General features: G+C 51.2%; 1 protein-coding gene across 1 annotated transcript; it reads left to right on the top strand.

Moving 5' to 3' along the window:
• Positions 1 to 2,598: 2,598 nt before the first annotated feature.
• Positions 2,599 to 14,419, top strand: MRPL33 (mitochondrial ribosomal protein L33). The gene is made up of 4 exons (XM_077489425.1): positions 2,599 to 2,729; positions 2,876 to 2,894; positions 6,833 to 6,939; positions 13,904 to 14,419. Exons 1-4 carry the CDS (start codon positions 2,708 to 2,710, stop codon positions 13,951 to 13,953), a joined length of 198 nt encoding a protein of 65 aa, XP_077345551.1. The 5' UTR covers positions 2,599 to 2,707; the 3' UTR covers positions 13,954 to 14,419.
• The last annotated feature ends 47 nt before the right edge of the window (positions 14,420 to 14,466 follow it).

Raw genomic sequence — 14,466 nt, forward strand, 5'->3', positions numbered from 1 at the left:
CGCTGTTCTCATTACCATTCGCCCGTAGTAGCCAATCAGCTTCTCGCTTTCAGTTTTTTCACACAGCTTAGAAAATGAAATCTCTAAAAGCTGATTGGCTGCGTTTCAGTTGAGACCACGCTTTTATTTTATTAATTCTTCTAGATTCTCTAATGAGCCGGGCCCGCTGATTAGGGTTGCCACCAGTTTGGGATTCACCCAGACAGTTCGGGTTTGGAATCACGTGTCCGGGTTTCAGAATGCCCGAAACCCAGACACATTATTCAGACTGGACTCTGGCTTCCCAGCAGGTTTGCTGGCTGCAGTTGGCTAAGCTGAAAGTGTGTGTTACACTCTTTTTCACACTGCCCAAAGCCACCGCTAACAATTTCCCCACCCCCCTGCACCCCACACTGATGGGAGAGGAGAGAGGGCTCGATCTGCACCCCTTCCTCCCACCCTACCCCTCTGTGTCTGACCACACTCCAATCCCCGGCGCTGTGCATCAGAAAAGGATAGTGGGGGGCCGGAAATTTGAAGTCCAGCAGCCTCAGATACATCTGGATGAGAGGGGCAGACTGCCAAGGGGTAGGGTTGCCACCTTTTCTTTAAGCCAAACCCGAACACTTTATCCGTGTATGGAAAATGTAAAGGGGAACTCTGCTGTAAAGGGGGTTTCTGTTCACCAAACCTCCCACTTACATCATAGTTTCCAGCATTCCTCCTTAAATTAGAGTTCTTGAAGCCCCCCTCTCATCAGAGTCCACAAGGCACCCCTTACATCTGAGTCCCCCTTACCGTAGTGTATTCACTCGCTTGGAGGCAAGAGAGTGAGAGGGGAGGGTGGGTGGAAACTTCAGTCACAGACATTGGATGGTGAGCTTACACATCAGAGGATGGAGGCTCAGGTTCATCCACAATGTATCTGCCAGTTGCTGAGCTTAAAACTTCCAGTCCACACATCCCTTCCACAGAACACCGGGGATTGGAGTGTGGGTGGACAGACAGATGGGGTAGGGGCGGGAGGAAGAGGAGCAGATGAAGCCCTCTCTCCTGTCCGTGTATGGGGGTGGGGCCCTTGTGCACACCTATGCATTCAGTGGTTGTGGTACTTGCTCACTTGGGGAGCCACAGTCCATTCTGAATATTGTGTCCGGGTTTCAGACCACCTGAAACCCAGACACACAATGTAAAACCTGGACTGTCTGGGTGAATCCTGGACAGGTGGAAACCCTACCAAGGGGTGAGTGAGCTCACCATCCATTCCCTGTCTGTGACTGAAGTCCCCCCCCCTCTCTCCTGCCTCTGAGTACACTAAGGTAAATCAGGGTTCTCAGAGCACCCCTTACATCAGAGTTCCCCTTTACACCAGAGGCCACAGTGTTCCCCCTTACATCAGAGCCCTCTCTGTACATCAGAGTGCTCAGTGTTCCCCCTTACATCAGAGCCCTCTCTGTACATCAGAGTGCTCAGTGTTCCCCCTTACATCAGAGCCCTCTCTGTACATCAGAGTGCTCAGTGTTCCCCCTGAGATCAGGGTTTCCAGAGCATCCCTTATGTTAGAGTCCCCAGAGTTCTCCATTATATCAGAGTCTGCAGAGCCACCCCCCTTACAGTGAATAGGAACTCTGCGAGTTCAGATGTAAAGGGGAACTGTGTGGACTCTGATGTAAAGGTCAACTCTGTGGACCTCTTGTTATTAACGTCATATGATTAGAAATGTTATTTAAATTAAAAATATATGTATAGTTTATACTATAAAAAAAAAAAAAAATGATGTGTGCCGCTAAAGCGTTCGGGTTTGATTTGAAGAAAAGGTGGTGACCCCGCCTCTGATCCCTCCTGCATTGAATTGTATTGTAATTGTACTGTCTGCCCTCATGTTGTAAAGCGCTGTGCAAACTGTTGGCGCTAAGGATGAGCTCCAGCGTGTTCGCACAGCCCATGTGCAGAGCCCGCCAGGAAGTCGGCGCAGCGCTGTGCTAATCACAGGCAGTGAGACATTGCCCCTGATGTGCGGCTGCAGAGATCAGCAATGTCTCACTGCCTGTGATTAGCGCAGCGCTGCGCCGACTTCCTGGCGGGCTCTGCGCATAGCGTATGCGAACACGCCGGAGATCATCCTTATTTGGCGCTTTATAAATCCTGTATAATAATTAATTACCCTTGTGGAGTCATAATATTAAATAATGGTGGTAAACGTGGAATGTGCTTTATGTAAAGTAGTGTAAATTGTCAGCGCTATGGAAATATCTGTAAGAAAAATAAAATATATAAATATCTCAAATAAATAAAATATAAAAACATCTGATATTTACATGTATTATTGTTTTCTTCTTAATTATTAAAACCTATAATCATGTTAATGAAAGTATTTTTATTATAATGTATTTATGAATGTGTTATTCGGTCTATTATCACCTCATTTTTTGAATTATTAGTTGTTTTGTATGTATTTTTCCCAGTCTGAACCCCCGGTCCCGTCCATAGAGGACGACGTCTCTGTCTCTTATGCTCTGTGAGAGAACTGAAGGCGGCGGCCATGTTTCCGGAGACCTCAGTCGTTGGATCTGAGAGAGGCGGGCTACAGAAACATGGCTCCTGTGTGAAGGACGAGATTAGCACCTAACTCCTGACCGAGGAGAACCCGGAAGTAAACATGTGAGGAAACCGGAAGTGTTGGTCTTTGCATGTCTGCTGTCCTTGGGCTCCAGAGAGAGCTGAGAAGATGTTCCTGACCTGTGTGAGCTGTGAGTGTGACCCCCTCCCCCTCCCATATAATATATCTTCCACTATCCTGACCTTTTACTCCCCATCTTCTTATATTGCATTATATATATCCTAGCAGTGTGTCACCATGGTAACATAATGTTCTCTCCTCTTCTCCCCCCATCAGATGCGAAGAGTAAATCCAAGTAAGTGGAGCGATGGGAGTCGATCGATCTGTGGAAGGTTCTGGATTGTATGAGGTCTCCATACATGGACAGATCAGGTTGTCACTTTAAAGGGTCCGTTCAACTTTACAGGAGAGCCGCCTGTGTGAGTAGAGGGGCGCCTATAGATGAAAACAAACTGTGCGGCTCCGACTAAAGGTGGATGACACCCTTTCTATAGGTTTAGGCCGTTTATATACCTCCCGAGGCCGAAAAACTCCCAGGACGGTGCCGGGGTAATCCCAACTATTACTGATCACCTCCACCCTCCCATCTCTGATTCATACCCCCCCCCCCATGGGCTTTCTCTCCCCCCCGGACTTCCTCTCCCCTTCTCCCCCCCCACCATGGGCTTCCTCTCCCCTTCTCCCCCCCCATGGGCTTCCTCTCCCCTTCTCCCCCCCCATGGGCTTCCTCTCCCCTTCTCCCCCCCCCCCATGGGCTTCCTCTCCCCTTCTCCCCCCCCCATGGGCTTCCTCTCCCCTTCTCCCCCCCCCCCCATGGGCTTCCTCTCCCCTTCTCCCCCCCCCCCCATGGGCTTCCTCTCCCCTTCTCCCCCCCCCCAATGGGCTTCCTCTCCCCTTCCCCCCCCCCATGGGCTTCCTCTCCCCTTCCCCCCCCCCCCCCATGGGCTTCCTCTCCCCTTCCCCCCCCCCCCCATGGGCTTCCTCTCCCCTTCCCCCCCCCCCCATGGGCTTCCTCTCCCCTTCCCCCCCCCCCCATGGGCTTCCTCTCCCCTTCCCCCCCCCCATGGGCTTTCTCTCCCCCCCGGACTTCCTCTCCCCTTCCCCCCCCCCATGGGCTTCCTCTCCCCTTCCCCCCCCATGGGCTTCCTCTCCCCTTCCCCCCCCATGGGCTTCCTCTCCCCTTCCCCCCCCCATGGGCTTCCTCTCCCCTTCCCCCCCCCCCATGGGCTTCCTCTCCCCTTCCCCCCCCCCCATGGGCTTCCTCTCCCCTTCCCCCCCCCCCATGGGCTTCCTCTCCCCTTCCCCCCCCCCCCATGGGCTTCCTCTCCCCTTCCCCCCCCCCATGGGCTTCCTCTCCCCTTCCCCCCCCCCCCCATGGGCTTCCTCTCCCCTTCCCCCCCCCCCCCCATGGGCTTCCTCTCCCCTTCCCCCCCCCCCCATGGGCTTCCTCTCCCCTTCCCCCCCCCCCCATGGGCTTCCTCTCCCCTTCCCCCCCCCCCCATGGGCTTCCTCTCCCCTTCCCCCCCCCCCCATGGGCTTCCTCTCCCCTTCCCCCCCCCCCCCCCATGGGCTTCCTCTCCCCTTCCCCCCCCCCCCCCATGGGCTTCCTCTCCCCTTCCCCCCCCCCCCCATGGGCTTCCTCTCCCCTTCCCCCCCCCCCCATGGGCTTCCTCTCCCCTTCCCCCCCCCCCCCATGGGCTTCCTCTCCCCTTCCCCCCCCCCCCCATGGGCTTCCTCTCCCCTTCCCCCCCCCCCCCATGGGCTTCCTCTCCCCTTCCCCCCCCCCCCCCCATGGGCTTCCTTTCCTCCCCCCCCCATGGGCTTCCTTTCCTCCCCCCCCCCCCTGGGCTTCCTTTCCTCTTCCCCCCCCCCCCCCATGGGCTTCCTCTCCCCTTCCCCCCCCCCCAATGGGCTTCCTCTCCCCTCCCCCCCCCCCAATGGGCTTCCTCTCCCCTCATTCAGAGTTTAAGAACGTTAATCAGAGCCGCGCAGTTTGTTTTTTATCTACAGGCCCCCCCCCCCTTATCTGTAAGGATGAGCTCCGGCGTGTTCGCACAGCCCACGTGCAGAGCCCGCCAGGAAGTCGGCGCTGCGCTAATCATAGGCAGTGAGACGTTTCCCGATCTCTGCAGCCGCGCATCGGGGGCAATGTCTCACTGCCTGTGATTAGCGCAGCGCCGACTTCCTGGCGGGCTCGGCACGTGGGCTGTGCGAACACGCCGGAGCTCATCCTCATTATCTGCATAGGGAGTCTTTTGGTAAAGATAAACGGACCCTTTTAAAGCAAGTAACTACCAAGCCCCCAATAAAAACGCCCCTCCTCCCCCCACAGTAATGTTCTCTTCCTCCTCATACCAGTACCCCCCCCCCCCTTACACATAACCTCTCCCACTGTGGTGTCCTCTGTAGACCCCCCCCCCCCTTCATAGAAGTGTTTTCTGCTCCCTTTAAATCACCCCCCCCCCCCCCAATCCAACTGTAGTGTCCTCTGCCCCCTTTCACATCACCCCCACTGTAGTGTCCTCTATTCCCCCCCCCCCCCCCCCTCTTTTTCATAGCAGTGTTTTTCTGCCCTCTCTACATCACCCCCCCCCCCCCCACCTGTAGTGTCCTCTGCCCCCACCTCCATTTTCAAAGCAGTGTTTTTCTGCTCTCTCTACGTCACCCCCTCCCTGTAGTGTCCTCTGCCCCCCTTCATATCACCCCCACTGTAGTGTCCTCTGCCCCCCTTCATATCACCCCCACTGTAGTGTCCTCTGCCCCCCCCCTCCATTTTCAAAGCAGTGTTTTTCTGCTCTCTCTACGTCACCCCCTCCCTGTAGTGTCCTCTGCCCCCCTTCACATCACCCCCCACTGTAGTGTCCTCTATCCCCCCCTTCTTTTTCGTAGCATTGTTTTCTGCTCTCTCTACATCACCCCCCCCCCCCCCCCCCACTGTAGTGTCCTCTGCCCCCTCCCTTTTCAAAGCAGTGTTTTTCTGCTCTCTAAATCACCCCCCCCCCCCCGTAGTGTCCTCTGCCCCCCTTCATATCACCCCCACTGTAGTGTCCTCTGCCCCCTCCCTTTTCAAAGCAGTGTTTTTCTGCTCTCTAAATCACCCCCCCCCCCCGTAGTGTCCTCTGCCCCCCTTCACATCACCCCCGCTGTAGTGTCCTCTATCCCCCCTTCTTTTTCATAGCAGTGTTTTCTGCTCTCTCTACATCACCCCTGTAGTGCCCTCTGCCCCCTTCACATCACCCCCACTGTAGTGTCCTCCTCCCCCCCCCCCTCTTTTTCATAGCAGTGTTTTTCTGCTCTCTACATCACCCCCCCCCTGTAGTGTCCTCTGCCCCCCTTCACATCACCCCCACTGTAGTGTCCTCTGCACCGCCCCCCCCCCCCCCCTTTCAAAGCAGTGTTTTTTCTGCTCTCTCTACATCCCCCACTGTAGTGTCCTCTATCCCCCTTCTTTTTCATAGCAGTATTTTCTGCGCTTTCTACATCACACCCCCCAATAAGTGTCCCGTGCCCTCTCTCACATCGCTCCACCCCCTGTAGTGTCCTCTGCCCACCTTTACAATACCCCCCCAAGCCAGTGTCATATGTCCCCTTCACACCCCCCTCCCCAATGTAGTTTCCTCTGTCTTCCACCCCACACAATGAAGGTAGTAGTCTCCTATCTTACACTGGGGTACACCGTGCAGGAGAGCGGGAGGTGACGCAATGGAGGGCGGGAGCTGCCAGAGTTAATGTAGGGATCAGTGGCTTGCCGCCCCACGCTTTAAAGGAAAAGTCCACTTTTCTGAACATGTTACATCTGTATTTAGGGTGTAACTCACCCCCCCCCTTTTTTTCCTTAAAGGTGAACTTATCCTTTAAGCGGAAACCAAATGAGGGGGAAGGGAAGATTGCGGAGTGTTGCAGAAAATAGGGGAGTTGTTGGTTATATGTGGGTCTGCTGATAAGAAATTGGGGGTAGATCAATATGTGTTAAAGGGACAAAGTACACCGTAAGCATTTATGTTTTGAAATATATGGAGTTGTCACCTCTATATTTACACCTGGGGAAAGGAAGGTGACAACATAGAGAGGGGAGGGGGGGGTGACAACTTAGGGAGGGGGGGTGTTGATATGAAAAGGTGGGGGGTGACAAACCGGTGGAAACTGCTGCCCATGATGGGTTTGCCTTCTTGTAAGGGACAGGTACACTTTTTGTAGCCGCCTTCATCTTCCTCCATCTTGTTTTGGTGTCAGGGTTCTTCTGGTTCAGATGATGAGTGCAGCGGGGACCGGCTACAGCTTCAACACCAGGAGGAACAGACTGAAGGACAAGCTTATCCTCCGAAAGTACGACCCCGTAGGTAAGAGTTCACTTGGGCGATATTCCCCATATACTTCAAGAGCCAGTCCATCCAATCTAGATGACAATTAGTTTATTTTTATTTTTTTTAAAGAGAACGGTCTTTGCTATAGCTGTCCATTCCAGCCCCTCCATTACTACCGGCAGAGCCCCTAACTGGGAACAAAACATGCAGCCAGTAAAATGAGAACTCCCCATCTACACCCGTGTTTTGAGTCAGTGGCGAGCATGGCCGGGACAAGGGGTGGGCAGGAGGAGCAGCTTCCGTGGGCACTGTGGTATCATGTGAGGTACCACAAGGAGGCTTGAGAGGAGGGGATTTGGGGGGGGGGGGTGTATGGCAGGGGATAAGAATTGTTCTAGGAGGGGAAATTTGGGGAGGTGTGCTAGGAGTAGAGTGATTGGAGGGTATTTTCTGTTGGGGGGAGCTTTGGTGGGTTTGTGCTAAAAAAAAAAAAGTAATATGATAGGGGGAGGGGATTAATGGTAGAAGTGTGGTGTGTTTTTTTTTTTTTTTTTGGGGGGGGGGGGGGGGGGTTGTGCTAAGATGGGGGAAATTGGGAGGGATTTGGAGTAGGGGGGAAAGGATATGTACTCAGAGGGGAAATTTGAGGGGTAGAAGATTTGTACTAGAATGGGGGAATTTTTTTCAGTGGTGGGGGGTGGATTTGGGCTGAGGGCATATGGGGAATGAGAGGATTTGAGCTGGGGGGGGGGGGTGATTTGAGCAGCGGTGGATTTGTATTGGGAGGAGGGGAAATTTATGCCAATGGGGCAATCATGCAGATTAGTTTTCGGTTTTATTTCTTTTTTTGGATTTTTGCCGACACATAATGCTTATACATTATAGGGGGGGGGGGGCAATTTGTCATGTTTGCCCCGGGCTCTAGATGCCCTTTTCCCGGCACTGGTACATTGAATTGGCCATTGCTGTAAGGGGGAGGGATATTTTACTAAATGGGGGAGGAGGCAGGATCTAGAGCAGGTGTGCACAGTAACCAATCAGCTTCTAGTTTCAGCTTTATTTAGTTAGGCTCCTTTCACACAGGCGGGATCCGTTTCCTCAGCGGGGAATCGCTCCACGGACCAGGCGGATGACGGGTCCGTCTCCACTTACTGAGCAGATCTGGGCCGAGTCCCGATATCTTCTATGGGGCGATCGCATGAAAAAGAACCGCTTGTCCATTTTCATCTGATCCACCAGATGGAAGGAAAATGGGACCACCATCCGTCTGGGTTTTGGGGGAGAGGATCGCAGCGGATATGTCACCACTAACCTCCGCCGATCCATAGAGGTGATTGGAGCGCTCATGGGAAAGGGGCCTTAGGCTTTGGAAATGAAGGCTGGATGCATCCCATTCCCTGGCGCATGGATTTCCTTCCCTGTTCTCTACAATGTTTCTCTGTTGCAATACGATTAACCCCTTCATGACCGCGCTATAGCCGAATGACGGCTACAGTGCGACCACACTTTGCTAGGAGGCTTTCTTATGACGTCCTCCCATGCCCACACTGCCTGCACATCCCCCCGTGGCACACGGCAGTGATTGGGGTAAAGAGCCAATCACAGAGGAGCACCTGTGTCCAATTACAGCTGATCACGGATGTAAACAGGGTTTGCTGGTTATTGGCAGTCTTCTCCTCACACTGACCTCACAAGGGGAGAGGAGAGGAGAGGAGAGGAGAGCCGAAAACTGGCAAATCCACACGGGAGGCATCTACACCGATAATCGGGGCTCTAATTATTAGTGACCTGATGATCAGTTCAGCCCCAATCGGCCCCCTCCTGTGCTGCCAATCGGCCCCCTCCTGTGCTGCCAATCGGCCCCCTCCTGTGCTGCCAATCGGCCCCCTCCTGTGCTGCCAATCGGCCCCCTCCTGTGCTGCCAATCGGCCCCCTCCTGTGCTGCCAATCGGCCCCCTCCGGTGCTGCCAATCGGCCCCCTCCTGTGCTGCCAATCGGCCCCCTCCTGTGCTGCCAATCTGTGCCCATCCGTGTCGCCGCATCAGCACACATCAGTGAAGGAGTAAAATTACTTATGTTCAAAATTTTTATAACAAATGAAGAAAACCTTTTTTTTTTTTTTTATCCAAAAAATTTCGGTGTTTTTTTTGTTTATTTAGGAAAAAATTAAAACGCTGGTGGTGATTAACTACCACCAAAAAAAGAAAGCTTTATTTGTGTGGAAAAAATGTCATATGTGTACAGTGTTGTGTGACCGCACAATTGTCTTTCAAAGTGTGACGGCGCTGAAAATTGGCCTGGGCAGGAAAGGGGGTGGGGCGGGGGGCAGGGAGTGCCCGGTAGGCAAGTGATTTAATGTGCTTTTTGACAAACTAAATGTTCTGTCATTTGCTGTGACTTTTTGTATTTGTAGGGCGCTTTTGACTTGCAAGTCATCGATCTTTTTATCTGTATAACTGACAGCGGTCACTCACAACCTGCATTCTTTAAAACATTTTTTCATTGAAAATTTATAGTAAGTGAAAATAAAAGCTGGAAGCTGATTGGTTACCATGCAGAGCTGCTCCAGGTTCTGTCTGCTCACGTTTTAGTAAATGCCCCTCCCTGTGTACAGAGCCCACACGAGTGGCTCTGTGCCTTATGGTTTCTGTGATTGTATCATATAATTGGTCCCACTATGACCAAACACTGTGTTTGTATCTGTGACCCCCCCCCCCATCCTCCACTGTAAGGAAGGGGGGAGGGGCTCACGCATGTAAACACACAACCATTCATCAGTTGTGATCACTGTGCAGATCAAGGCAGCAGCTGCAAAGTTATGAATGAATGTCAGGTTTGCGAGTCTCAAGTATATGAATATTCAGTGAGGGGGGGAAAAGGATTTGATCGGCTGCTGATTTTGTAAGTTTGCCCCACTGACAAAGAAACAATCGTCTATCATTTTATTGGTCGGTTTATTATAACAGAGAGAATAACAAAAATATCCAGGAAAACGCATTTAAAAAAAGTTATAAACTGATTTGCATTTTAATGAGTGAAATAAGTATGTGAACCCTTCACAAAACATGACTTGCTAGTTGGTGGAGAAACCCTTGTTGGCGATCAGAGGTCAGACGTTTCTTGGAGTTGGCCTCCAGGTTCGCACATCTCAGGAGGGATTTTTTCCTCTTTGCAGATCCTCTCCAAGTCATGAAGGTTTCCAGGCTGTTTGGTAACTCGAACCTTCAGCTCCCTCCACATATTTTCTATGGGATTAAGGTCTGGAGACTGGCTAGGCCACTCCAGAACTTTAATGTTCTTCCTCCTTGAGCCACTCCTTTGTTGCCTTGGCCGTGGGTTTTGGGTCATTGTCCTGCTGGAAGACCCACCCATGACCCATCTTCAATGCCCTGGCTGAGGGAAGGAGGTTCTCACCCAAGATTTGATGGTACATAGCCCCGTCCATCGTCCCTTTGATGCGGTGAAGTTGTCCTGTCTTCTTGGCAGAAAAACACCCCCAAAGCTTAATGTCTCCACCTCCATGTATGACGGTGGGGGATGGAGTTCTTGGGGTCATAGGACCTCCATGTATGACGGTGGGGGATGGTGTTCTTGGGGTCATAGGACCTCCATGTATGACGGTGGGGGATGGTGTTCTTGCGGTCATAGGTCCTCCATGTATAACGGTGGGGGATGGTGTTCTTGGGGTCATAGGACCTCCATGTATGACGGTGGGGGATGGTGTTCTTGTGGTCATAGGTCCTCCATGTATGAAGGTGGGGGATGGTGTTCTTGGGGTCACAGGACCTCCATGTATGACGGTGGGGGATGGTGTTCTTGGGGTCATAGGTCCTCCATGTATGACCGTGTGGGACAGTGTTCTTGGGGTCATAGGTCCTCCATGTATGACGGTGGGGGATGGTGTTCTTGGGGTCATAGGTCCTCCATGTATAACGGTGGGGGATGGTGTTCTTGGGGTCATAGGTCCTCCATGTATGACGGTGGGGGATGGTGTTCTTGGGGTCATAGGTCCTCCATGTATAACGGTGGGGGATGGTGTTCTTGGGGTCATAGGTCCTCCATGTATGACCGTGTGGGACAGTGTTCTTGGGGTCATAGGTCCTCCATGTATGACGGTGGGGGATGGTGTTCTTGCGGTCATAGGTCCTCCATGTATAACGGTGGGGGATGGTGTTCTTGGGGTCATAGGTCCTCCATGTATGACGGTGGGGGATGGTGTTCTTGGGGTCATAGGTCCTCCATGTATGACGGTGGGGGATGGTGTTCTTGGGGTCATAGGTCCTCCATGTATGATGGTGGGGGATGGTGTTCTTGGGGTCATAGGTCCTCCATGTATGACGGTGGGGGATGGTGTTCTTGGGGTCATAGGTCCTCCATGTATGACGGTGGGGGATGGTGTTCTTGGGGTCATAGGTCCTCCATGTATGAAGGTGGGGGATGGTGTTCTTGGGGTCACAGGACCTCCATGTATGACGGTGGGGGATGGTGTTCTTGGGGTCATAGGTCCTCCATGTATGACGGTGGGGGATGGTGTTCTTGGGGTCATAGGCAGCATTCCTCCTCCTCCAAACACAGCGAGTTGAGTTGATGCCAAAGATCTGGATTTTGGTCTCCTCTGACCACAACCCTTCCCCCGGTTCTCCTCGGAATCATTCGATGGTCATTAGTGATCTTCAGGCGGACCTGTACATGTGATTTGCTGAGCGGGGGGGACCTGTACATGTGATTTGCTGAGCGGGGGGGACCTGTACATGTGATTTGCTGAGCGGGGGGGACCTGTACATGTGATTTGCTGAGCGGGGGGACCTGTACATGTGATTTGCTGAGCGGGGGGACCTGTACATGTGATTTGCTGAGCGGGGGGGACCTGTACATGTGATTTCCTGAGCGGGGGGGACCTGTACATGTGATTTCCTGAGCGGGGGGACCTGTACATGTGATTTCCTGAGCGGGGGGACCTGTACATGTGATTTCCTGAGCGGGGGACCTTGCGGGGGCTGCAGGATTTCAGTCCCTCGCGGTGTAGTGTGTTACCGATTGTTCTCTTGGTGACTATGGTCCCAGCTGAGATCATGGAGAAGATTCTCCGGTGTAGTTCTGGGCGGATTCCTCACCGTTCTCCTGATCATTGATCCTCCACGAGGTGAGATCTTCCATGGAGCCCCAGACCGAGGAGATCCATCGTTATTTTGCATTTCTTCCATTTGTGAATAATAATCGCACCAACTGTTGTCACCTCTCACCAAGCTGCTTGGCGATGGTCTTGTAGCCCATTCCAGCCTTGTGTAGGTCTCCAATCTTCTCCTCGACATCATTGGGCAGATCTTTGGTCTTGGCCATGGTGGAGAGATTGGAATCCGATTGGTTGCTTCTGTGGACAGGTGTCTTCTATACAGGTAACAAGCTGAGATTAGGAGCACTCCCTTTAAGAGAGAAGAGTTCTCCTAATCTCAGCTTGTTACCTGCATAGAATACACATGGGAGCCAGAAATCTTGCTGATAGGGGGCTCAAATACTTATTTTACTCAATAAAATGAATTTATAACTTTTTTGAAATGTGTTTTTCTGGATATTTTTGTTATCCTGCCTCTCTCTGTTTATAATAAACTGACCAATAAAATTATAGACCAATTGTTTTTTTGTCAGTGGGCAAATGTACAAAATCACCAGCCGATCAAATACTTTTTCCCCCTCACTGTATCTTCCTGCTGGATATGAAATTCGTTTTTTGTTATAAAGTCTGTGGAGTTTTCCTGCAATGCATTTCTTTTGAGAGCTGCAACCCTGGATCCTCTCTCTTTCTTTTTTTTTATTACATATATTTGCACAGTGTCTCACAAAAGTAAGTACACCCCTCACTGACATTTCTTCTCTCTTTTCATGTGACAACACTGAAGAAATGACACTTGTCTACAATGTAAAGTAGTGAGTGTACAGCTTGTATAACAGTGTAAATTTCCTGTCCCCTCAAAATAACTCAACACACAGCCATTAATGTCTAAACCGCTGGCAACAAAAGTCAGTACACCCCTAAGTGAAAATGTCCAAATTGGGCCCAAAGTGTCAATATTTTGTGTGGCCGCCATTATTTCCCAGCACTGCCTTCAACCCTCTTGGTCATGGAGGTCACCAGAGCTTCACAGGTCACCACTGGAGTCCTCTTCCCCTCCTCCATGATGACATCACGGAGCTGGTGGATGTTGGAGACCTTGTGCTCCTCCACCTTCCGTTTGAGGATGCCCCACAGATGATCAATAGGGTTTAGGTCTGGAGACATGCTTGGCCAGTCCATCACCTTTACCCTCAGCTTCTTTAGCAAGGCAGTGATGGTGTTGGAGGTGTGTTTGGGGTGGTTATCATGTTGGAATACTGCCCTGCGGCCCAGTCTCTGAAGGGAGGGGATCACTTTTGTTGCCGGCGGTTTAGACATTAATGGCCGTGTGTTGAGTTATTTTGAGGGGACAGGAAATTTACACTGTTATACAAGCTGTACACTCACTACTTTACATTGTAGACAAGTGTCATTTCTTCAGTGTTGTCACATGAAAAGAGAGAAGAAATGTCACTGAGGGGTGTACTTACTTTTGTGAGATACTGTATGTGTGTATATAAGTGTGTGTGTGTGTGTGTATATAAGTATATGTGTGTGTGTATATGTATGTCCAACGGATTGCTGCACTTAAAATATTTATTAATCAATTATTCAGGAAGTGACAATCGGATGTGGTGTTGATCTGATGAAGGGCTTGTGAGCCCGAAATGGAAATCTTCCAACATCTGATTATGTAATTTCTTGAATAATTGATTAATAAATATTTTAAGTGCAGCAATCTGTTGGACTTCTTCTATATTTGGTTCGGTGGGAAGACTGGATTGTATTGCACTGGATACAGACCGGGTGCTGCTTTCCTCAACTATAGTGAAAATATATATATATTAGGACTGTTATCGGTACCCAGTTGTGATTAAACTGAATTTCCTGATTTCTTTTTGGTTTCAGTGAAGCAGCACGTTCTGTTCATTGAGAAGAAGAAAGTCCGGTCCCTATAGCGGCGGGTGTCGCACAGATGACATGGGCAGTGTCCTGGGTGGAGGGAGAGGATGGCGCTGGTATCTTGTGGAGGAAGCGGACAGCAGAACCCGGATTGTTATACAGAACAATGGGGGGGGGGGGGGGGGGGGAGGGCAGACGGCCAGGCTATCTCTGCCGCCATCAGCTGATCTCATCATTTTATTGCCACGTCCAATGAACGGATCTACGGAGAGCGGAACCTTCCTCCCAAGGTGATCACCTTATTTATGTTGGCTGCGGCACTTCTTGGAATTTTTTTTTTTTTTTTTTACCAATAAAAATGATTTTTCTCATTGTTTGTAGAAATCTCTCCCCCGTGTATAGTGTACATGTAGACACATGAGGGGTCTGCTATATACATAGCACAACAATGGTGGTGGGATACAGATGAACTCTGGGCTGATATAAAAGACACAAATAAATACAGAACAGTAATTACTGATACATCATGAAATGTATCCTTTAAATACAAGCAGTGCGAGTATTGGTAT

This window comes from Lithobates pipiens, unplaced genomic scaffold, assembly GCF_037356315.1.
Source record: "Lithobates pipiens isolate NorthernLeopardFrog02 unplaced genomic scaffold, aLitPip1_a1.2 Scaffold_18, whole genome shotgun sequence".
NCBI classification, from domain to species: domain Eukaryota; kingdom Metazoa; phylum Chordata; class Amphibia; order Anura; family Ranidae; genus Lithobates; species Lithobates pipiens.